Source organism: Cucurbita pepo, chromosome LG11 (genome assembly GCF_002806865.2).
Source record: "Cucurbita pepo subsp. pepo cultivar mu-cu-16 chromosome LG11, ASM280686v2, whole genome shotgun sequence".
NCBI classification, from domain to species: Eukaryota; Viridiplantae; Streptophyta; class Magnoliopsida; order Cucurbitales; family Cucurbitaceae; genus Cucurbita; species Cucurbita pepo.
Window position 1 is genome coordinate 616,111 of NC_036648.1, and position 24,585 is coordinate 640,695.

Genomic DNA, 24,585 nt, shown 5'->3' on the forward strand with positions numbered 1-24,585 from the left:
ACGGAGAAGCAATGCAAAGTGCTTTCCATCCATCTGTTGAACATAATATTTGGGAACAACTCAAATGAAAGATAGCTTGAACTTCGTTTAAATTACCCATCAGGAATTGAAATCTCTAACCTCCTATTGTCTTTGACTAAAAAAAAAAAAGAAAGAAAAGAAATTGCGCCTGCTGCTAAGTAGGTGATTATGAATTGAATCAAGCGCTTGCTACACAGTTAAATTCCACAAGATCTCTTCAGCAAGATTCCTCTCTATTACCCGACACAAAACTATGCAAATAACAACAATAATCCAAATACAATCAAATTTTACAAATAGTTCTTTCATGTTGTGTGCGTACAAGGAGTACCTCCCTGAAACTTTGGAGCCTTCCAAAGGTGAGTTCCACTTCAGTTTATATCTCAGTGACGGAAACCTATGATGCTCACAAGTTCACTGGCGGACTTCCCTGGTTGATGACTCTAGAAGTTAGTGATCATTATTACAGAATAGGTAATTCCATAACCAAAAGTGCAAGGAGTAAACCAATAATAATAATAATAATAATAATAATAAATAAATAAATTGCAGCACCCTACATCTGATATGCCAATGTGGGTATTTTTCACGTACTACTAAAACTTAAGATGCATACTTTCGGCCAAAAAACCTAAGATTTATTTTGGTGATGAAATCATTTATTCAGGATTCATTCCCAATTATGCTGTTCCTCAACTTCCTCCCTTCCATAGTTTTCTTTTGTGCCTAATCAGTATCGAATATGCTAATAATTTAGTAATGAGCTTATTTTGTATACAGAGAAGTATTCTAGTCTCAAAGAGATAAAATAACTAGTTTTCATTCTCAACAAGAAGAAAAAACAATTTTCCACCTTTTTTTTTCATGGTATCAACGCTTCTACATATTATATAAATTATGGGGAAAAAATTAGTTTCTTATTTCTAATTTTCCAAAATATTGGTGAAATTATTGTTTCATTACTTTTTCTGATAAATGTATTTTTGTTTCTTTAAAAACAATTTTTTTTTTTAAAAAGAGGAGAAATATACAAGAAAGAAGAAAAATAAATATTATCAGAACAATCCTACAAAATCAATACCAATCTCAATCTCAATCCCAATTTTGACATCTATAAACCACATCCCAGGATCAAAACCTCTCTCTTATTATCAAAGACATTTTAACAGAAAAAAGAATATGAGAAATAAGAGATAAGAAGAAACATAAATATTACCAGACCAATCCTAAAGAATCAATACCAATCTAATTCCCAAGTCTGACATCCACAACCCACCTCCTGAGATCAAATGTGGTGAAATATGGATAATGCGAAGTTACGATGGTTAATAATGAACTTACCTTGAACAAAAGATCGTGTGCGATGTATTCCCAGGGCAACGAAATGGACATCAAGCAACACTTGAGAGGTATCATCTCGTCATCAGAACTAGTGCTACTAGCAGCTGCATAAGCTTGTTTTGCAGCAACAGTTGCTACAGATGCTGCTTTTCTAACTATGGTGCCAATCCCAAATCCTCTCTTTGATACTACGGGTGAAAAGGGCCCAGAATCCTGCAGGCTTTGATCTGATATTATAATACAAACACATATAAGACAATAATTAGACAGATGAAATTAACTATCACCCATATGAAAAGAGGAATGGCATAATATTATTCACCCAATAAAATAACTTAAACTGCAATAAATCTTCAAATAATCCAATGCTCATTCTCTCACCCCGCTTACCAAAACTGATACTACAAATGTTATGTTACTACAATCGTAATAAATTAAGACTTTCCAGTAAGATAAGCTTCCTACGAGGATAACTTTTGGGGATCATTTGGTTCAAAACAAGATTTTTTTGACAAACTAAAAACAAGGAGAAGAATAAAAAATGCCTCATAACATCATAATGGTATCCGTCCCTTCTAATGGAGGAAGAGCCAGGGGGGTGTTGGGACTAACAAAAGGTGCAAAGATAATTTATCTTTAATTGCTATAGTTAAGGAAAATATTGTGTACTATTACTCAATTAGAAGAATAAAAGGCTTGATAACATTGAAAAGATTATTTCCTAACCTACCTGCAACACCAGAAACAGCAACTTCAACTTCCCCACGTCCTCCAGGTCCCTTCATGTAAATTTTGTCTGTTTTGCCAGAAGCATGACCAAGAGAGAGAAGGCTGCCAAATCTAGACTTGCCAGCTGTCAATAAGTGCAAGAGAGAAGAAAGACAGTGAGAAACTTAATCTCTTACCACCTAGTCTCTCTGATAAAAATAAACTTTGGAAAAGCAAACTATAAAAATCGCTTCTGCAAAAGGCTTCCGTAAGATACAAACCATATGCATAGACGGGAGTATACTACTATTGAACTATGATCCAGCCACCACATAGCAATAGTAAAATATCACTACAATAAAATATATATACATATTTTTTATATATGATCGATATCAATCGATTCAACAAAGTTATCTCTAAGGGGATAACAAGCCACGCATTTATCCACCAAGTGTGAAAACCACATTAAATCTAATACTGTTTATCAGGAATTTCTCTCTTAGTCAATACTAATCATAAACAATTCAGCAGAAACGTCACATAAATGAAGTCTACCTTATGATGATAAGAGAACAAGATGGAAAATGAAAAGGAAAAATTGCATCACAGCCTTCTTTCAATTTCTAAGGACAAAAGAGCACATTGAAGAGTCCTCTAGTTTCTCTTAATGGGATATGTCCATCAAAGTGGTTGAAGAAAAGAGTTGCAGATAGATTGTATAGAGAAACTTCGATATTTGATTAATAAATATTAAAGAAAAAGGTATCAAGTGGAAGGCTAGCTTAAACTCTAGAATTAGTAGAAAAGGTCTGTGCTATTCAAACTAACGGACAAAACATCCACTATTAGCTCAGAGAATCAATAAGGCATTAGTTACTTACGTCATACATCCTATATCATACTGGGAAACAATGATTTGATGCAACAACCCATATCAACAAATAGGCTGGATAATTTGAACGAAGTAAAGTTCTTCCGCATTGAATAAGAATGGAAAACTCAGTATGATAAATGTTATGCCACATTGAAGAAAAAAAGATATTCTAGATATATATACCGTCATATGCATCTCGAACCATTTGGTAGCTGACAAATCCAGAGAAAAGAGTAATCTGCAGCATTTAGAACGATGTGAGTATCCATTATCCAATACTCATGAGGGGATCTCATGGATCATGTCAATACTCATATTTCGCAAAGTTTAAATCTTCCGCTTGCTTAAAAAATGCATTTACAGATCATTGAAAAGGAAAAAATTGACTTCCAAGGGAAACTAAATTTAGAATATTTAACGAGAACTCCCTTTTCTGCAAGATGGGTTACTAATAATAAGTATTCCCCATCATCCATATAGTCCATACAGTGTAGCTAGCACCCCCTTGAGAAAATATGTCAGGGATAACAATAAGAAAAGCTCTACAATCATTCAAGTAAAAACATCTATAAAGCTATCCAAATTATAAGAGAGAAGAAGAAAGCAGATGAAATTTCTTAAAGAGAGAAGATGAAGGAAGACCCTCCAAGTACTAGTCCTATCAATAAACTCTATAAATATAGTCCTTTATGGCTCTACCATATGCCTCTTGGTTTGAATTACAATTTCACTAATGGCTTAGCTCAAGCAACTCAACATAAACAAGCATGAAGTAGGGCAACATGATGTTTTTTACATTAACATGAAAGTTTTATTTATAATTTTACAAGTGAGATTCACATGATCCGCAATGCTTGGACAATTCAGTAGCTCTTGACAACAAGTAAATAATAGTAGCAAGACAGCTGGAAAGTGAAGCAACGCAAACCTTGGAATCCTTCATACTTTGAGGATCAGAATCCGTACATGAGGCCATAAGATTACTAGAATTGCAATTTTCTGCATTCTCCTTTCCGGGAAAAGCTGCACCACCATGTGCATTGAGAAGTACACAATAGCAATGGTCAGTCTCTGTTAAGACCTGAATAATAAGAACACTGAAATTTCAACAAATGCAATGGTACCTTAAGTGTATAAGTAGTATGACTGACCAAAAGATTGTGCATGATTACATATGTTTAAATTTTTTCCAAAAGTTAACATTCAATTCTGGTTCAATGATTCAGCGTGTGTTTACATTAAAGGAAACAAATGCCTTATTCAGAAAGAAAGAAAAAACATAAAAAACTATCATATATGGCCTACTAGTCAATTAGGATCAAGGTCAATAGTAAATGGCGTGGTGAGAATAGGTTCAAGTCATAGTGGCCACCTATTTAAGATTATCCTACAAATTTCCTAGGCAACCAAATGTAGTAGGGTTGGGGGAATATCGTGTGAGGTTAGTCGAGGCGTGTACACTCTGACATTGAACTTCATGGATAAAAAAAATATACATATAAATTTTAGCACAGTTAAAACAGAGTCAGCAAATGCTTATGCATAGATCATGAAAACTTAATTCCAACAACCAATTACTTGCATATTTATTGAGTAAAAAGAAAAACAGACAAACAAACAAACTAGTGATGAGATTCATTACGAACATTACCACTGCATCAAAGGTGGAGTCAAAGTCATCAACTGCAAAACAAATATCTGGATATGCAGGTGTTGTCTCCACTTCCTGAATATAATTTATGATAAAGTCAAATTGACATTGATAGTATAGCATGATAGAGAATCTTTCTGGACAACAAATACTTTACCTTTTTAGAATCCAAATGAAAATTGACACGGCTAGGAGATGCATATACAGTCTTTACAACCTTCAGAGAGCCCCAAACCGAACAGAAAAATATAAATGATGAAAATAAAATTTATTAAAGGGCAAGACTGCATGAAACCACAGTTGAATGACCAGAAAATCAAATTACTTCTTGCAGCAAAAATCCATGGTTTTTATCAAAGGATCATTATAGTCATAAAAGAAGGTGAAAACCAAAGTACTAAATGTCGTCATAATACATAGCCAAGGTATATTTGTTATTACACCAACATCAAAAGTATGTGACCTTCCGGGCATGAGTTCTAGACAAAACATTAATCCAACAACTAAATAAGAGTACACATGAAGATACCTTATATATAGGAGACAATGATGTAGTATGTCCAGCTTGATGATTTCGAAGAACCAGATGACTGAAGAAGGAATGAAATAAGAGAAAAGATCAATAAACAGAACAACAAATCAATATTGATGAAGCTTCATGGAAGAGGAATAAGGAAATAAACCTCAATAACTACATCATACACCAAATAGTATTTAACTAAACGGATTCTGTTTGTGTTGGTCATTTTCACAAAGGATATTAAAAGATGATGTTACACTCCAAAAAGGTGGATTTTATAAAGTTTGTGGAAGAAAAATAGGCAAAAACATGAAACATTAGTCATTACAAGAATATGCATTGCATCCCTAACAAATTTATTCTAAACCAAAATAATTTGATCCCATTCTTATAAGATGATATAGTGTATAAAGATGACACTAGTGAAAGTCACAAAAAGACTTGACCAGGTAACAGAAAAAAGGTTGAATACTGCAGAGAATTTTTCTTCTCAGTTCATAATTAGAACATATAAGAATTATGCAAAACAAGCAATCCTCCCAGAACATGTGATTAGCATGGTAATAAAAAATAATATGCCCACAATCATACTATTCAAACCTCTCAAGACATATGCAGGCAATGTGTTCAAGAAAATCAGACAAGTCTATTAAGAAAATAAAGAGAGCACATAAAAAGTCCATACCTGCAAATTGCCACAGTCACAGTAAATGAACTGTGAGCAATCAAGTTCAAATAAAATGAGCGCCTCCAATCAACATCTACTGAAGCATCTCCAACCANAAAAAAAAAAAAAAAAAAAAAAAAAAAAAAAAAAAAAAACAGCTTGTTATCTTGATAGCCTAGAGATATCATACCACAAATTACCGTGCTCTACTTGGTATAGTATAAACACTGTAAATGAAGACCTGCTAAGTCTGATTTATAGCAAGTATTGGCAACAATATTAATAATAGAAAAACATATAGCATGAACAGAAACAACCAAGGAAAACAAGGCACTCTCATTCTATTGTCATAATACAATATTTAGGTAAGAGTTTAATTTGTACAAATAACAGCACACATAAGATATTTACACGATAAAGGTGCTCAAAACACCAATCACTTCTAGAAAATGTGATAACATTGGCAAAGAAAAATAAATTCATTAAATGCATAAAACATCACTGCCTAGAATGGAGGTTGTGTACCTTAGATGCCCACCTGCGAACAAAATAAGGTGAGGTGCCTCCATTATCATCATCGTTCCCATATCCTTGAGATTTCTTTCAAAACATAAGTCAGAAAGTGTATTAGAACTTTCATACCGCACTAAATAAATTAAAGGCTCTGCGACCAAGGAAAGCAGAAGACAATAGCAAAATTGTACCACTTTTCTAATAAAAAATACGAGATCGTCGTCTTGTCGCCCCCTTGATTCCTTACCACGAATAAAATACAAATCCATTACATCGTGCCAAAAACGAGGATCCATTTCTACATCCGAAGCATCTTGCTCATCAACCTCAGTTTGTCCTATTAAGTTGGAGTGCTTCTTAACCATGTTCAGCAATTCATATCTACAAATTTAACAACCAAATTACAAAAATAAACACGAAAAACTCATTAATTTCGTATGCTTGTGCTTTTATCCAACTTCAAGCAAAGCTTAAGCACTAATGGATGAAGCGGGATAGTTGAAGTAGCCGAAACATAACAATTATCAATTTATCCAATAACAATAACTTGTGCATCTAGACATCGATCGCGATTTATGACAACATCAAGCAAAATATAATTAATCGCTGCAGTCTCGAAGAATGCAAATGTATGAAAATCAAGATGATCAGCGAGTTTGCTAAGAACCGATTGATGCAGCCCGATTTAATGATCGGAAACAAGAATTTGAAGTCAAGAAACCGAATATACCAGTGGAGCAACTAAGAAACGAGGTTCAAAAGTCCCTAGTTAAAGAGAAGGTAGGATATCAGTCGCACCTGCAAGGAGTTTCTTCTCCATCTCCGAGCATTTCTCCCGGAAGCTTCTGCTTTCTCAAGATGAAAAATAATGTATAAACTAAAGGAAAATCGGTTTTATAAATAAGCTCAAGTTCTGGAATCTTAGTTCTGAGAGAGTTTTTGCAGTAGAAGGGAAGGGAGACGATCAAGCCCAGGAGGAATTTACTGACCAGGTGGCGCGGTTTCTTTTCTGGGAAATGCGGTGCGTTGGAGTCGGATGCTATAGCAAAAAATGCATCGTTACTTCCAATAGAAATTTTCTGAAATTGCCGGGTGACCCGGGTTCGATACCCGCCAACAGCTTTAAGAAATTATAATTATTCTAACATGCACCTCCATTTCAACGAAGTCGTTGTAGTATAGTGGTAAGTATTCCCGCCTGTCACGCGGGTGACCCGGGTTCGATCCCCGGCAACGGCGATCTTTTTATTTTTTTGGAAACAAAAGTAATTAATTGTTTATTGTAGCGTTCTTGCATCAATCCTGTTGTAGAATAGTGGCTAGGCTTTTTTGGTCTGACACCCGAGCGACTCCGGTTCGATACCCCCAAAAACTGCGAATGTTTTTTTTTTCTTTCTCAATCTTAACGAAGAAAACTTAATGTAAAATATAGTATATATATTTTTTAATAAATATAAAATATGATTCTGTTTTAAAAAATAAATATTTTAATTTAAACTCTGTTAACAACATGGTCGTTGAGGTAAAGTGTATTATTAACCACAAATCATAGCAAAATTAACCCTATTTCAAAAAATGAATAATAAAATTCAATTTATAATATCAATGTTGAGTAAGTTTTTATTTCAATTCTCATAATAAAAAAATAAAAAAAAATTCACACATTCTTCTTTTAATTGTGAATTGTTTAGATTTAGACGTTGATCTCCTCTTAAAATAATTATTTAAAAATGTGAATAAAAAATTTAATCACAAAATTAGGTTGGTGGCATTGAAGCACGTGAAATGAATGTAGATGAAGTTTCTAGAAATGAGTTGATACAATGAAATAGAACGTTTTTTGGGGTTCGGACACTCTCAATTACCTCTATCTCAAAATGAAAAGAAAGACATAAATGTTAGATCAGTGGCGTATTGAATAGGTTAAATCCAAAACAAAACAAACATAAAAACGTGGAAGAAGAAAACCATGGGCTGCATTACTTCTTCCACATATGAATACAATTTTAATTCTACAAATTTTTATAAAATGAAAGGGATTGCTGTGTGTGTGCCGGCCAATCCAATTCCTTGTCGACAAGGTTGCTTGCTTCTTCGCTTCTTTCCAGTTCCCAATGTTGCATGCTTACTTTTATAGATTCCACCCTCAATTATCAACCTCCAACTAACAACCACAATAAAAACATTGAATGCCAAAACAATAACATATTAATTATGTAATATAAACACTCCAAAAAAAAGGAAAAAACAAAACAACCATAATTAGCGTGTAGGGCGTCATCTCCATAAATCCCCCGTTTCATCCGTTTCTATTCAATTGTGTGTTCAAAAGCTCCAATTAGAATCCTCCCGTCGTCTCCATTGTAACCACGAAAATGTCGAAGCTCGCGGCTCTCTTCACCATTGCAGCACTGCTTACAATGTCCTCCGAGGCTCGTCCCATCGCTACTCTCACTGCCACTTCTGCCGTAATCGCCAATCCGGTAACATAAAGTTTCATATCTCCGTTTTAATTTCGGATTGATTATATATTGTTAAATTAAATTTGATGGTTAATTCACGTATCCCTCCTAGGTCGTTGCTGAAGAGGTTCGTAAAGACGGGCCATGCGAGGGACGGGAGAAAGACGACTGCCTGATCAGAAGAACCTTAGAGGCTCATACTGATTACATCTATTCCGGCGACACTAAGCCATGAATTACTTATCTTTTTACATTTTCTCTCATTAAATAATTATAATAATTAAGGAAAATCCTTTTCTGTTCGATTTACAAACAAACTGACTGCTGATTCGATTCAGTTGGCTGTCCCCACAGCTTCCGTAACAAGAATTAGTTAGGAAATGGAATCGGTTAAGATTAGTAATCGTAACGTAGGTTGAACTTCATTGAATTTCGTCAAAATAAAATAAAGTGACACGGAATTATTAGAGTAGAGACTAAGAGAAACACATTGAATTACTTTCATACCATCCAAACGTGTGGTGACAGATAATGGTTGAATGATCACAATAAAGAAATTACATTTTGAATAAATTTATAATTAAAATAAACGAAGCAATTTTAATTTAAAATAAAATTGTTTACGAATTACCCGTTGTTCTAAATTCTGGGAGAGGCAACATATTGGAGAAGCATATGAACAACATCCTTTGAAACTCGTTCGGATGATTCTTTCAAATTCTGGATCTTAACCTTGGTTTCATCTTCCAGCCGTTGCATATAGGACCCAGAATTTGTCTGCGGTTATAATAATTTAAAATCAAATTGTTTTTGAAACAAGATTAAGATTAAAAATTACCTCAGAGAGTTTGTTCTGATATTGAGCCTCCATGTGGGCACGATATTGGGCCACTTCCCTTTCAGCTTCATCTTTAGCTTGTTTCAGTCTGGCCATCTTCTCTGCCACACCAAAAAAAAAAAAAAAAAAAAANAAAAAAAAAAAAAAAAAAAAAAAAAAAAAAAAAAAAAAAAAAAAAAAAAAAAAAAAAAAGTGTTATCCAAAGGAATTTGTGAAATGATTATAGAAGTAGAAGAGTATACTGTTTCTAGCGGTGGATATGACTTGCTGGGCATCTTGTTCTGCAGATAATAGCATTTGAATGCCACCTTGTCCTCGGAATGACTCCATTATTGCTGTCTCTAATGATATTGGTTTCGATCGAGATGGCCTCCAAAGGGATTCATATTAGATACTCAATGTTCATATCATCCATCACTTTCCAAAAATAACTCACAAAATCCTCCATGCTTTAAGGGCTTTAGTTTCAGAATCGGTCTATACAAACCTTAATCCACCCAAATTCCGGCGAATTTTTATTTTTATTTTCGATTAAATTATAAAAAATACTCTCAACATCAACTATTTATCTCAAAAATACCCTTACCCTACATTTTTAATGGATTAGACAATAAAGAGTCCAAGATAATTGGAGGACTTACATTGAAAATAACTCTTTTTTTTTTTTTTTTTTTAATTGAAAAAAAAAAAGCACACTTGCCCACGCATTGAGCTGGCGGAGATTCTATTGAGCAGATTTTTTTAGAATAAAAATAAAATCAGAGAGGAATATATTAATTGTGGTAAATAAAAAAAAGAAAAAAAAAAGGAAAAAGATGATGGATTTGGTAGAAAGAACACATGATTTGTGAGAAGGTAAAGTTGGGGAAGGTGGCATTTGGGTGGGTCACGAGTAACGTACTCGTGTCTGATAATTACCCAACCTCCCTCCATCTGCACTTGCTCTGCACGTGACTGTAATTATAACATCATGCAATCGTTAAATTTAATTTATTAATTTCCCCAAACTCCGTGCTGCTAAAAAGGAAACCAAAATACAAAATACAAATTACAAATTACAATACACGTTTACATCCTCGGAGTCGACGACGCATTCCCACGTGCCAAACACTGGATGGTCAAACGCACAGTAAACAATAATAAAATTCACTTTTCAAACCCATTATTATTCTATTTCTCATTTGTTTCAAATTATTAAATCTCTTTTTAAACAGAGCCCTCTGAGGCCGCAGGCTCAGTCTGGGTTTATTTTAAATGGGCAGAGTTTTTCAAACAACTCGGTATCAAAATTAAAGGTAGAAAATTTTACTTTTTGAAAAGTAAAAATGTTTGCATTAAAAATACAATTTTATCCGAGTCTTTGTCCTGCTTTTCTAACACTTTCCTCTTTCTCGGTCAAAGCTTGGCTGTATTTCAGGATTCTTTGACCACAAAAAAAGAAGAAGAAAAAAAAAAAAAAGTATGGTCGCCGGGATAGAATATTCCGGTCATCAAACCCTGCTTATCGCGTTCATTCATAAGGCTATTTCAATGGTGCATAATATTTTTTATAAATGAAACAAAAGGTGGTTTATGGACAATTTTGAGAAGCTATGTTTTATTATTGTATAGTTCTCGTAAGCTTACATTTAGAAATGAAGATAGAATCTGGGTAATTTAGACTACACAATTTCAATAGCTCTGCAGATCTCTGTTTCAGTTCTGGATTGAACCCACTTTGGATCACAAGCAGCAATTTTGCCGCTAATCCCGCCTCCACCGCGAGCACCGAACATTCCTCCGGCGCTAGCTTGAACACCGCCCACAAAATCGATAGCGCAAATCTTGTACAAATCTCCGATACTTTCATTAACAATTTCACCAAATTTCTAACTGTATCTTCACAATTCTTCAACGCTAATCTCCCCTCTGGAAGGGACGATAAAACGTCGAGAATATAAAGCGCTGACTCCAAGCTTTCGGCGTTTAAGCCGGAGAGAGCGCCACCGAGTTTCGCGACGGCACCGATGCCAACGAGTTGCTTTCTGATTGATTCGTTTGAACAAAGCGTTCGGAGTAAAGTGAGTGCGGCGGTTACTCCGTTTGGATGTCTTTGATCCTTTACCATTCTCAACAATCCGACGAGGAGACTTAAACTCGAAACGTTCTCTATTGTTGAAGCATCGCCCTCCGTCAACATCTTGATGAATTTGGTGCAATTAATCTTGGTTTCGATGGACCCTTCGTTTAAAATATCTGCAATTAGGGATATTCTGGTGGGTTGAATCAGATTCTTCTTCAACTCTGAATTCAGATCCAAATTGACGAGAATCCCCACGCCTTCCGACCCAACTGCGTGGGAAGTGAAAGAACCCAAAAGAGAGGAGATTAGAGCAACACCGCCGTTGTCGACCACCATCTTCTTGGCGGAGGAATGGGCGGTGACGACATGTCGGAGATCCTTAAGGGACTGAACCCTAGCTTGGCCCTTGACCTTCTTCAACGAATCCAAGAGCTCTAAAACTCTCCCCTGCACGTCCTCTGATCTCTTCTTCAATGCCAAGTACTTCTGCGAAAACCAGGTGTGAATCAGCTGGTGAAGGGTCCGATTCGGTGTGACGGAATCGTCCCAAAGCTCTTGCATTGTTGTGGGACAAGTCAAGTGGCCTAAAGAGAACCATTTGAGAATGTTGGACCGCTCGTAGGTCTGCCCGGAGCAGAGGGTGACTGGATCTTGCATGGGCTCGAGCGAGATTGGACAAATGAACACCGATGGGACCTCTATGGACGACTCCAGCTCTTCAATCATCTCCTTGAGATCCAATTTCTGGGCACCGCCAAGAATGCCATCTTTGACCACAGTTTGGAGATCTAGAATGTGTGCACCGCAGCCGACGAGGAGCTTGGGATCCCGTTGTGTACAAATGGAGGGGTGGTAGATGGGCATTTTAGAAAACTGTGTGTTGTGAAAACTGAAGATGAATCTGAATGTGATTAAAATGGTATATAAACAGAGGAAAGTTGAAGAAGGGAGAGCAGAGGAACGTGTGCGAAGGAAAAGTAGGAAAAAGCGAGGAAGAAAAAACAGAGAGAGAGAGAGAGAGAGGGAGAGGGTAGCGATGCTTTGGGGGGGGGTTCCTACGCTACACTGTCGCTCTCATTGACAATCACAGGCAGCAATGGTTGCTCACTTTGTTGCTTTTCTTTGCTTTTCTTTTTCCTTTTCTTTTCTTTTGTTGTGTGGTCAAAAGGGTATTATCTCCTTCTTCATCTTTACACTATCCACCACCACCACCACCATCATCACCAAAGCAAAGATGAAGGCGACCACATTTTTGGTTCCCCAATTCCAAAGCTTCCTCTTGAAGCTCTCAAAAAGGGGGAAATAATGAAAGTGGAGATCAGAAAATGATGACCCACATTTCATCCAACACAGCGGAGGAAAGGAAGGAAGAAGAAAATGGATATTACCGGTTATAATAACACCCTGTTTTACTGCACAACAAGATGACGGACCGTGCACCGCACGTGCACTTCGGTCTTCTCTTCTCTCTGCAGCACCAAAAGCAAAAGCTAAAGCAAATTATTAGTCCAAGAAACTTTGTGGTAGGGTCGTCTTTGGATTATTATTATTATTATTATTATTATTATTATTATTATTATTATTATTATTATTATTATTATTATTATTGACTAATGAAAGGCTTTAATTCATTCCCACAATTCACACGACTCCACAAATCTGTCCCTCAATTATTCTGGTCAAATCCTTTGTACATGAAACTTGAATTAAATCCCCCCTTTAAAAGTACATTTAAAAAGCCTGAATTTATGTAATTACCTCAAATTGAAGCTCCAAAAGAGGAAGAAAAGTATAAATGAGGGAAGGGAAGGGAAGGGAAGGGAAGTGAAGGGAAGGGGCACGGTCTTCGGAGGGGTTGGTAGAAAAAATAAAAATAAATAAATAAAGCGAAGGGAGAAGAGCGGGATTTTGGATTTGCCAAAACGAGGCACATATAAATTTAAACAAAAAAAAACAAAACCGGTCTTCTAGATCTCAGTACCAGTCAAACCTGCTGAGCTGGCACTCTTTACAAAGCCACGCTCTGGTGGGCCCACCTCTTCCCCTTCCCATTCCCCCTTCACAACACAAATCTCATCTCCTTTTCATTCATTATTTTTATATGTTTTATTAATTTAGTATATACTTTCAACTCGTTCCAGCGACACGTGTGCATGGGCTTTGCTTTTGCTTTAAGAGCCCACTTCAATTCTTGTATGGGCCTATTCAGCCTTTTACTTTTGGGCTTCAATTCATGGTGGGCTTTGGAGAGAGACAATGCTGCCCAAATAACCACAACTTAATATTATTAGTATTTAAAAGAAAAAGGCAATAAATAAATAGTGACAAATTCTCGCTCATATCTTTGTAATTTACACATCTTCCAAAAGGTGAAAACAACAATAACACAATAACTTCCCAAATAATTCAACTCTTTCCAATCAACTGCCCACATTGACAAGAAAGCCAGGGAACAAAATAATAATAATAATAATAATAACAATAATCATAATAATCCATGATCCTCGTGTCTCTATCATTTTCATTTACTTATTCCCGTCGTCCTCCTCCTTCTACTGTTCCTGAAAATCACCTGCACACACAAACGACGGTAAATTTGGAGCCTTAAACGTACACAAACAGAGNTTTTTTTTTTTTTTTTTTTTTTTTTTTTACCTGAGACATTTTTGGTCGTCTTTTTGGCAGAGGAAGACTGAAAAAAGCTCGTCGGTTTCTGCAATACACAGATTTTTTTTTTGTTTGTTTAGTTTTTAGTTTGAAAATTGAAAGATTGGGATGAAGTGTTTTTTTTCTTTTTTTTTTTTTACCTTCCCATGTTGTTTTCGAGAATGGGTTTGTGAGAATTCTTTTACATTCTCCACCAAACCTTCATTTCTATATGGATTCGTCTCTCTCGTCTGTAAACAACACAACCAAAAAACGTGACTGACAACAAATTATTGACAGCGACAACTAACATCTTACATTTATTTTTTTTATATCATTCACAATTCTAAATTCTTAGTACATTCATAATTTATTTTGTTCCTATGATATGACACTTTTTTTTTAAGCAAAAAAAAAAAAAAAAAAAAAAAAAAAAAAAAAAAAAAAAAAAAAAAAAAAACAATTTATGCCTAAATTCAGTGGATTTTATTTTATGCCACTATATTAATACTACTAACTCTTTACATTAATGAGAAGTCCTTATCAACTCTTGGTTTTAGTGCTTTTTTTTTCTTATATTATATCAACGTGAATTTTAGAAAGTTATACATTCAAAATTTAAAAACAAAATTCAATCTAAATTGATTTAATTATAAAATTTTAATGTGAATAAGAGATATGAGGAAGAAGCAAACCGACCTTGGAAAGCCCAAAAACAGGGGAGCTTGCAGTGTCATCAAGGCAAGAATGTTTGTTCCGCCGCCCCATTTCCTCTTTCCTCTTACTTTTGGCCGCCGCGGCTTTCCCCGCATTGCGCCCTACTGACTGGCAATTCTCCTCAGAATACCCATCCCTCGGCCCCGACGACGCATCCGAAATCATGGACAAATCCCCTTCTTCCTCCTCCTTCCCTCTGCCGCCGTAATCCACGGCACTCGGCCGGAACCTCCCCTCCGTCTGAAACGACTCCTCCAAATACATTGTCCACCCCGATTCACAGGCAGTGTTGTTACAATGGGAACCCGAAAAATGACTCATTCTGAGAGAGGAAGACAACTGAGCATTGAAACGGAGGTTGTTAGATTACAAAATTAGAGGGTGGGTTTGGTTAGCTTTATAGAGTAAGGTATTTGGGGGTTAATGATTGGGAGACGCGACCCACCTGGATAGGTAAATGGAAGGCGGCCCCAAAGTATTAATAAACATTGTCCCTTCCCCAAATTATTTTCCTCTCTCCCTCCTTTTCTTTTCCCCCTTCCAATCCCAACTATTCAATTTCCATGCCAGATTAAAACACATACACGTGTATCGTTTTATATATATAATCTATTTATTCCCCATTTATTTAAATGTAGCCAAGACTAAATATTATGCCTCAAATATATGCTCCTTTTTAGAAGACTTTAATGATATTTGAAGTTGTTCCAAGAAAGTTGAATGATACATTTTGAATTACAAATTAAAATTTCCAATAAATCACACCTTTTGTCTCTTATGAACCCATAAATTTCATGCATTTTTAGGACCGTAACTTTATACAAGATAGTCTAGTTAGAAATGGTTTTTCCCTTAATGTATTATTGAGGGGTTTTCTTCGGATATTAAATATTATATTCATATAGGTGGCTAAAAAGTTGAATACTTTTTTTTATAAAAAAACTTTTGGTTTGGTTTGGGTGCAATGATTGAGGATGAAATTGAAAAACATGTTTGTAGGATTAAAAAGGTAATAAAGTAGGTAACAATAAGATTAAATGCTTGTTTATTAGCTGTATATACGTAAATTTTCCGTAATTCAAAGCTTGCCTTCTCTCTACTCTTCAAAACTATCACTTACTTGATATAAATATTTAATTTTACGAAAACATTCATAGCAGATTTAATCATTTAAAAATATATCTAACAACCCTAAAAAGATTTTTTTTTTTCCTTTTTTATCATTTGGACCAAATTAATTTTTCTTTAAAAATGTATTCAAATATGTTAATTAATATAATTTTTGTTATTAAATTTTAACCATTGCTTTTATAAAATAAAAAGAAAATATATTAAAAGTAAAAAATTGAAGACAAAATTGGAAATTGTCCGAATAGTCAAATCCGCTGTGTATATTTGTCCATACAATTTTACCCAATCCGAGCGAACACTAGAATCATAGGATGGATACGGAGATTTTAAAGAGGACGCAACTCTGTTTATTATTATTATTATTATTATTATTATTATTTAAAAAAAATTATTGGACTATTTTTAGTAAATAGTTTTCAATATTTTTTCTTTTGTTTTAAAAAACAATTCAATAATTAAAAACATTTTAATCATCTCGGAAATGAATTAATAATATCATAAATAGCTATAAATTATAAATTCGAGATTGCATGATAAATAAACATTACTCAATCACTTTATTGGTACATGTAATAATTTTCTTTCATGATTCTTACGGATGGCTTACATAACCATTTCTAATTCTCATTCATACATATTTTTCTAAACTTTTTTAATTTGGCTTCATTTACCATAAATTTAAGTTTAAGATTTAACCGAAGAAATTAAAAATTTAAGATTAAAATTCACCACCAAACCAAACGTAGACATAAAATGTAAATTTACTATTTTCCTCCCTATATGTACAGGCACATGGGAGATAATAGTAAGTTTATAATAAAAAATAAATACATTAACACATCAAGTAAAAAGAGTAAAAATAAAGTAATAAAGTAATTTTGAATATATAAAATTTTTGTTGAATACGAATTATTACAAATTAGATTATTGACTCAACCACCTTAACTTTGTGGGCAAGAGATTTGAGGTGAAGATAGATTGTGTATTTATATAAGTTATTACCCATAGTAAAATAAATAAGTTAAATGGTTGGAAATCATATGATTAAACCACCGAACATGTCGTCATCATCAAATCTTAATAAAAATCAACCATATGATGACAACCCATTTTACGTCTTTATCAATAATAAAGAAACTATCGTTGTCTCATATCATAGACTATGCCATGTCATTAAATGTCGCATTTATCACTAAAGAAAATTATAAATACAAGTTATTTAGTAATATAAACGGTGGCTTCCAAAGATATATTCCGATGAAAAAAAGGACAAAACTGCACTCTATTATATTTATGGATCACATTTGGTGGCCATGCATCACACTCTTCCAATAATTGTATTCCTCCTTTTTTTTTTTTTTTTTCTAACACAAAAATTAAATTATTTAAATGCATTTACAATTTCAAAGTATCAGAAATGACAAAAATATTATTGTTTTTTTCTTCTTAATTTTATATATAAATAACAATTATAATACAAAAATAGACGTCCGGTCGTTTTCATAATCTTCCCACCCTCATCGATATGAAGTTGGCATATTAATTGAAGATGTGGATGGAAAAGTTCTTACACCTAAAATAAATAAATTATTATTATTTTTAATTAAAACAAAATATATTTTTTGAATGCCGTTTTCTTTATATAAGGAGGCTTGCATGCATGATGCAGTGGTAGTTTAGAGTCGGAGATTAATTTATTTTATTTTTGAATTAAAAATCATTGTAATTGACCAACCAGAGAATATATCCTTTAAAGAGTAAGAATATAATTTTTTATTTATTTAGTACTAGTAGTCCCCAGGACCCTTTAATAAATATTAAATAATATGGACTGTTTAAATTATTGGTTATTGATTGGTTTAAATTTTGATTCTCTGTCACTCGCTTTCACTTTCATTAAATAGAAACCATATAACATGCATTTAATTTCATAGGTTAAATCTGAGTACAAATTGGATATGAAAAAAAGAAAAGAAATGAAAAAACTATTTAAAACGATGATTATTGCACGAGTGTGAAAAAAGAAAAAAAAGAAAAAAAAAAAAAAGAAAAAAAGAGAGAGAGAGGAAGATGTTGGCAATTTTGTTGGGGAGGAAATAAAAGGAGATATAGTAGTACATTTGAATATCTTTGATAGGGTCCATTTCCCTGCCCTCCCAACTTCTTGATGGACCATTTTCAGAAACAAAACAAATTAAATTAATGGACCAAACTCACTATTGTGGAGTGTAGGACATTGAATCCGATGTAGTCATTCCAATTAAAAATATATATAATATATTATTGTTGTTATTTTGAGTATTCTCTTTTTATTTTTAAATCAACCCAATTGAATTGTACAGAGATCTGTCGACATGAAGCAAAAATCTTTTATAGGTTTTCAAATTTTTGTTCATTTTTTAGATTTTTTTTTTCAGCTTATATTTGAATATTTTGTTGGATTTATTGAATTGATATATAAAATTTTGGGTATATTGCATGGTCTTAATTAAATTGGTTGGAAAATCCAATCCGGACCAAATGGATCACCAATAATTCTGAACACTGTTGCTCTGACAGGTCTCTAAAGTATCTCGAGGATTAAATCATTATTAACAATCATTATTCCTTTTCAAAGTCAAAGTCAAACATGGCTCTTCCTCTTTGATTTTAAAGCGAAAAAAAAAAAAAAAGTTTTTTATTTTTTCTTTCGCAAATTAAAATTGAGCATATGTTTAGAAGTAGATCTACAAAGAAATAATTTTGAACTATTTAGTAAAAAAGAAAAAAAAAAAAAAATCTAAAAATAAATAAAGTACAAAATAGGTCTAATAGGGGTCATGGTTTGTTTAATAATGATTTTTAAAAGTAATTTTCATAATTAAATAAAATAAACCAGTATTATATAAAATTAAATGGTTTGACTACTTCAAATATGCCAATAATTTATTAGACATAAAATTAAAAGATTATATGAATACTCAAATTTATTGAAATTTGATAAGCTCATTAGATATACTTTTATAAATAAGTATAGTTAGTAAGCTGAGGTAGAATCTACTGAAGATCATATCTATCAATCCAAAGATTCAAACATGAACATAAATCACAATTATGGTGAAATGTGTGGTTTTGATCAGTTTGTTTAAGTCCACTGTCCTATACAATATCTAGTGAGTACTCCATCTTTCATCTGCATATCATCACCATCCACTAGTGGTATTCAAAGCAGTTCACCAGATAAGAACACAACATGAATATACTATTTCTTCTCTTCTCACTCTGAGGATAGATTCCTAACCTGTTACAAAAAAAACAAAATTCAGGACACAGATCCTTCATTAAATCCCACTGAATTGAATTCAAAAGTTTTAAGTTGTTAGAATAGTCTAATAAACTGTACCTGTGGGCTTAGATAATGTGGGGCATAGATCCTTTATTAAATCCCACCACATTGAAGACTATAAATCGTTAGGTAAGTCTAATAATAAGTAGCACTACGTGTGGGCTTAGATATCAATTTAATTCACAACTTGGAAGCAAACAACACTTCCAACTTGTGGCCTATCATAATATATGTATCTCTCCAGGCTGATTCAGTTCATTTAAATCCTTTGTTCATGTGGCTTCAAGCTGGCCACTCATATGTTATCCTCTAAACTTACCCACACATGTGTTCAACTCAACAGCACTTCATTTATTTGATAGAAGCCCTTTGGCTTTGGAGGACGGTCACAAATGGAATGGCTTGTTTTCAAGTGGTTCCAATAAGACATGTCATACACTTGAAACCGGACACTAAACCTCACTGTTCTGAAATCAAAGCATATGGGGTGGGGGGAAATGTGGCATAGGATGCCTTCACATGTACAATTGCCCCACTTGAGCAAGCAATTATAAGTAGGCACAAATGTTTGTGCAGCCTACATTACATACTATGCACCCACCACCGTCATAATACTCACCACCAACTCGCACTCACCACAACCATTCAAATTCTCATACCATTTTCACCTCTTATGTTTTTCACCATTCCATTCAACAATACTATTAAACCAACCTCCAGTTTTCTCAAACCACTAAATTATCATCCACCACCCTAAAAGTTTAAGCGCATAACATTTTCTAAATTATCAATACTTCAACCAGACAACAGATATTGGATACGATAAGATAATGGAATTAATCAAAGATAATTAAACCCAAGAAAGGAAATGCTCACCAGATCACCTTTTGAAAGTTCATGCTTCCTCACCCAAACCATTCCCACATTCCTCTGTTTTCGGGGAGCCCAACGTTGAAGATTCCGATTGCCTTGATTACAGCCTCTGTGCACACCATTAGTCTTCGCTCTTTCAATTTCAGAACTCACTGAAATACCACTTAATTTGTTTTCCATCTCCTTCATCTCGTGGGCGTACCCAATTTCAGGTCGACATTGACCCTTTGTCCCTTCCTTTTCATCCATTTTTCTTACCCAAACATATTTCCTTCCCCCAGCCTTGCATTCCCTTTCTCGCATTTCCTCCTTCAAGTTCTCCTCGGGTGTTGGTGACGTTCTCTGCATCTCTTCCTTCGGTGCTCTAACGTTCATCTTGCGACCCTTCCTCCTAGATTTCTTTTCCTTCTCATCTTTCTCCAGCAGAGGCTCGCCTCCATCCTCAGTCTTCTTGCACGTCTCCTTCACATTGCGCGGATTACTCGCCGGCTCAGCTCGATAATACGTCTCAAACTTCCTGCTCCCGCTTCTGCTCCGAGAAGTAGCCTTTATTCGAGGCTTTTGAACCGCCGGCTTCTGATCATCCTTCTCCGCAGGTTCCGTCCGCTGAACCTTCTGTTGCTGTTCTTCCTTCTCTTTCTGAGGAGGATTACTGAAATAGTTGGAGGGTTGAGATGAAATCCTCCATCCCCATCCTTCCATCGCTAAATGGAACTGTATTCTAAAGACACATCGAGCACCCAAAATCACTGAACAAGAAATCCCAAATTCTGGAAGTATTTATTATTCACCCAATTGAATCTTGGAACGGAAACGGACTGTGACCATTTTTTCAATACCAATTTTGTTACTTGGAGAAGAATGTACGGCCTCAGCTTCAAGTCCAACTGCTTCCCGGTTTTTTTTTTTTTTTACCGAAGAAAGATGAAGCATGGAACTAATCTAACCATCTTTTTTAACCATACAATTTTATCCATATTTTCAATTTTAATTTTATAGCACATTTTTGTTATATCCTAAAGAATCTACCAATCCATGTAAATTAAAAATAATTAATAAATAAAATATCCCTAAAAGTAAAATAATATAAATTCGAGCATGGTGACAACCTCCATAAACGTAAAGACAAGATGACTCCATCTATCAAACAATTACAAAAGACATCCTTATCATCTTGACAGAGAATGACTCGACAAGGACAACATGGAAAAAGCTGCAAACAATGCATATGGATGTAGAATGAGTCAAGGAAGTTACCTTCAGTTCGAGACTCGTAGTACGAATCAATAGACAACTTTGACATAAAGTCGACGATTCTTGTTGAGATCCATTCCTTAGACAACAAGGTGGAGGAGATCTCTCCCGCCAACAAATTCGTTAGACAACAAGTTCAAGAATACGGGCGAAATGCAATGCTATCGATCTCCAAAACCGACGAGAATCTGCTCAAACTCAAAGACGCCTCTGCCGGCGGCATGGAAACCTTGCTCGTATTCAACAAGTTGGCCTTACAGAGACAAAATTTGACCGTGTACGCTCGCGACGAAGCGTGATGGTGTGCAGTATGTCTTTATGCGGATCCGAAACATGAAGCTAGGGTTATTGTTTGGACTGGTTCTCGAGAGGTTGCCTTTCAACAACCGGCTTTGCATATTCTTAGCTTCTTAGTATGAATTTGTCCGGTTTCGATAAGTAAATGCCATTTGTAACTTAGTTTACATCGGAGTTCCAGTTGGCAAATGTATTTCTTCTCGTCGTATTATGTTTCCCACTTGCATCGTGTTTGTCGTTTGATCCTATATCTCTTCACGATTTTGGAACCTGAGTCAAGGAGTAGTAACAATGGCGCCGAGGGAGGAGGAGGACTCGAGGATGGAGAAGCTCGAATCAGCATGCTCGGATTTGAAAATCCTCCTCCAAGCCTCGACGGGATTGAACGATAGCCTAGAGAAGATGGAGAAGAATCTTCATTCAATTGACGAATCGCTCGCGACAGCGTCGAGAAGCATAATACCTCTACAATCTTTGGCGATGACGACAAAAGCCCTCGAAACGAGAATCAATCGTGCAGCTTCGCCTGCTCTCGTTCTGCTCGATTCCTTTAAGCGATCGGAGTTTCTCCAACGCAAGATTCTCGCGATCTTCGCCAATTTATCGGTGGAAAAATCGGCACAGGAACGTCTGAAGAAGCTGATCAAACTAGTGAACTGTGTGGATAGACTGAATGAATCCATAAGCTTGATTAGCCGAGAGGGGGAATCGGTGATCCAGAAACTTCAAGAGGTGGTAGAGTTCTTGAGCAGGACGAAGGCTGCTGATTCACAGCGGACACACAGACTGAAAGAGACGATGATCACTCTCAAAGCTCTATACGAAACAGAAATTGACGACATGAAGTTTGAGGGGTTGCTTGACGAAGCTTTGCTGAATCTGCAAGATGAATTTGAAAACATATTAAAGAATCTAAAGCGTCAAAGAAAACCCAAGTTTGAAGATGGTGAAGCAGAAAAAGAAGGTGAAGCAGTGGGGTCTGAAATGGGTACCGAGTTGGAGATCGAAGCTGCCAAACGAATTTCTGAAACCCTCGCTGCCAACGATTGTTTGGATATTTGCATCAATATTTACGTCAAGGTAAATAACATATTTTCTTTTTCTAAAAACCGCAGCCAAATTCTATAACTAGCGTTCATAAATCAGGTTAGATACAGAAGAGCAGCTACGACATTGATGCGGCTGAATCCAGTCTATCTCAAAACATACACTCCAGAAGAAATTGACAAAATGGAGTGGGAAAAGTTGGAGACAGCAATTTCTCTGTGGATTGAACACTTCAAGGTCGCAGCCACGAGCGTGTTGGTTTCCGAGAAGAAACTCTGTAGCCAAGTTTTAGGCTCCATCATGGATGGACTGATGTGGCCTGAATGCTTCGTGAAGATCGCGGACAAAATCATGGCCGTCTTCTTCCGATTTGGGGAAGGCGTCGCCAGAAGCACAAAAGAGCCGCAGAAACTGTTCAAGCTCTTGGACATGTTCGCCTCCATGGAAGAACTCAACTCCGAATTCTCTGAGGCATTCGGCGGGGAAGCTGGCACAGAAATTCGCACACGATACAGAGAGCTGGAGAAGCTACTTGTACACGCGTCCAGCAAAGTATTTTGGGACTTCGGCCTTCAAATTGAGGGCAATTCAGATGGCTTTCCTCCTCCAAAAGACGGCTCGGTTCCAAAACTAGTCAGATACGCCGTCAACTACCTCAAGTACCTTGCAAGTGACAACTACAGTTTCGCCATGACCAAAGTTCTCCAAATACAGAAATCATGGAAGGGCGGAGTCGTTTTGAAATCGGAAGACGAGGATAATCTCCTCAAAGACGCCTTCTCTAACGTAATGGAAGCCCTACAAAGAAACGTGGAATCCAAAAAATCGCGCTACAGAGACAAAATCCTACCGCATATCTTCTCAATGAACACATACTGGTACATCTACATGCGGATCCGAAACACGGAACTAGGAAGATTTCTAGGAGAACAGTATATGAGAAAGAATTACAAAGCAGTGGCAGAGGAATCGGCTTACACTTACCAAATGCTATGTTGGGAGCCCTTGCTTTCAGTAATGGACATGGAAGACGTGCGATTACCGAACAAGGAAACCGTGGAAGAATTAGCGAAAACAAAAATGGAAGCATTCGTGAAGGCTCTAAGGGAATTCTCACATAAACACAGAACCGCGTATTGCATTCCAGATTTGGATTTGCGGGAGCAGTTGAAAGAGGCAACTCTGAAGATGATACTGCCGGCTTACACGGAGTTCTTCAATTTGCACTCGGCTTTGTTGCCGGGGATTGGGAAGTATTATGTGGGCCTAGAGACGATCCATGATTTTGTGGGTCGGGCCTTTGAGTTCGAAAGTGGGAGTGGGAGTGGGAGTGGGAGTGGGCCTGGGCCGGGTGGCAAGTTGAAGAGACGAGGTTCAGTGGATCGGATGGCTGAGATATCGTCGGATGGACCAATCTTGGGCGTTCGATTGGAATAGTTAGAGATTGCCAACAGGGATTGATGACCACACAAAAGGATTCTGGTGTTTTTAAGGAACTTGGTCGAACATTGAAAATATTCTTCGGTTCATGGATTTTTAAGGATTTTGTCCAAAATGAACCAAAAAAAATGTATGTTTTATTGTCACACACTATGGTCAAATGAAATAAAATACATATAATCAAGTTTTTGTTTA

At 35.6% G+C, this 24,585-nt stretch overlaps 6 protein-coding genes, 1 non-coding gene and 1 pseudogene across 10 annotated transcripts; 3 read left to right on the top strand and 5 right to left on the bottom strand.

Moving 5' to 3' along the window:
- Positions 1 to 65: 65 nt before the first annotated feature.
- Positions 66 to 7,351, bottom strand: LOC111805378 (uncharacterized protein KIAA0930 homolog). 2 transcript variants are annotated; one of them, XM_023690442.1, is made up of 12 exons: positions 7,097 to 7,351; positions 6,490 to 6,679; positions 6,303 to 6,385; positions 5,804 to 5,902; positions 5,128 to 5,188; positions 4,756 to 4,815; positions 4,599 to 4,673; positions 3,876 to 4,028; positions 3,131 to 3,185; positions 2,093 to 2,215; positions 1,363 to 1,589; positions 66 to 451 (listed from the first exon to the last, which is right to left on the bottom strand). In XM_023690442.1, the coding sequence occupies exons 1-12, from the start codon at positions 7,126 to 7,128 to the stop codon at positions 428 to 430; spliced, it is 1,182 nt and encodes a 393-aa protein (XP_023546210.1). In that variant the 5' UTR covers positions 7,129 to 7,351; the 3' UTR covers positions 66 to 427. The 2 variants fall into 2 exon arrangements, with proteins under 2 accessions (XP_023546210.1, XP_023546209.1); XM_023690441.1 differs by having other exon boundaries at positions 71 to 451; positions 5,804 to 5,899; positions 6,300 to 6,385.
- A 114-nt stretch (positions 7,352 to 7,465) lies between these two features.
- TRNAD-GUC lies at positions 7,466 to 7,537 on the top strand. Its single transcript has one exon. It is a non-coding gene; the product is annotated as a tRNA-Asp (tRNA).
- Positions 7,538 to 8,266: 729 nt separating this feature from the next.
- On the bottom strand, positions 8,267 to 10,264 carry LOC111805684 (V-type proton ATPase subunit G3). 2 transcript variants are annotated; one of them, XM_023690850.1, is made up of 4 exons: positions 9,841 to 10,264; positions 9,599 to 9,699; positions 9,392 to 9,537; positions 8,267 to 8,462 (listed from the first exon to the last, which is right to left on the bottom strand). In XM_023690850.1, exons 1-3 carry the CDS (start codon positions 9,926 to 9,928, stop codon positions 9,400 to 9,402), a joined length of 327 nt encoding a protein of 108 aa, XP_023546618.1. In that variant the 5' UTR covers positions 9,929 to 10,264; the 3' UTR covers positions 8,267 to 8,462; positions 9,392 to 9,399. The 2 variants fall into 2 exon arrangements, with proteins under 2 accessions (XP_023546618.1, XP_023546617.1); XM_023690849.1 differs by lacking the exon at positions 8,267 to 8,462 and having other exon boundaries at positions 9,238 to 9,537; positions 9,841 to 10,262.
- LOC111805685 (phytosulfokines-like) lies at positions 8,605 to 9,065 on the top strand. The gene is made up of 2 exons (XM_023690852.1): positions 8,605 to 8,781; positions 8,873 to 9,065. The coding sequence occupies exons 1-2, from the start codon at positions 8,674 to 8,676 to the stop codon at positions 8,993 to 8,995; spliced, it is 231 nt and encodes a 76-aa protein (XP_023546620.1). The 5' UTR covers positions 8,605 to 8,673; the 3' UTR covers positions 8,996 to 9,065.
- Positions 10,265 to 11,123: 859 nt separating the features above from the next.
- On the bottom strand, positions 11,124 to 13,069 carry LOC111805016 (U-box domain-containing protein 31-like). Its single transcript, XM_023689873.1, has one exon. The coding sequence runs from the start codon at positions 12,522 to 12,524 to the stop codon at positions 11,199 to 11,201; it is 1,326 nt and encodes a 441-aa protein (XP_023545641.1). The 5' UTR covers positions 12,525 to 13,069; the 3' UTR covers positions 11,124 to 11,198.
- A 906-nt stretch (positions 13,070 to 13,975) lies between these two features.
- Positions 13,976 to 15,412, bottom strand: LOC111805836. Its single transcript, XM_023691078.1, has 4 exons — positions 15,006 to 15,412; positions 14,468 to 14,557; positions 14,316 to 14,373; positions 13,976 to 14,232 (listed from the first exon to the last, which is right to left on the bottom strand). Exons 1-4 carry the CDS (start codon positions 15,342 to 15,344, stop codon positions 14,213 to 14,215), a joined length of 507 nt encoding a protein of 168 aa, XP_023546846.1. The 5' UTR covers positions 15,345 to 15,412; the 3' UTR covers positions 13,976 to 14,212.
- Positions 15,413 to 19,179: 3,767 nt separating this feature from the next.
- Positions 19,180 to 22,271, bottom strand: LOC111805190. Of its 2 annotated transcripts, none has more exons than XM_023690127.1 (3): positions 21,610 to 22,271; positions 20,364 to 21,073; positions 19,180 to 19,434 (listed from the first exon to the last, which is right to left on the bottom strand). In XM_023690127.1, exons 2-3 carry the CDS (start codon positions 21,052 to 21,054, stop codon positions 19,430 to 19,432), a joined length of 696 nt encoding a protein of 231 aa, XP_023545895.1. In that variant the 5' UTR covers positions 21,055 to 21,073; positions 21,610 to 22,271; the 3' UTR covers positions 19,180 to 19,429. The 2 variants fall into 2 exon arrangements, with proteins under 2 accessions (XP_023545895.1, XP_023545894.1); XM_023690126.1 differs by having other exon boundaries at positions 20,356 to 21,073.
- LOC111805188 lies at positions 22,077 to 24,574 on the top strand (annotated as a pseudogene).
- Positions 24,575 to 24,585: the final 11 nt, after the last annotated feature.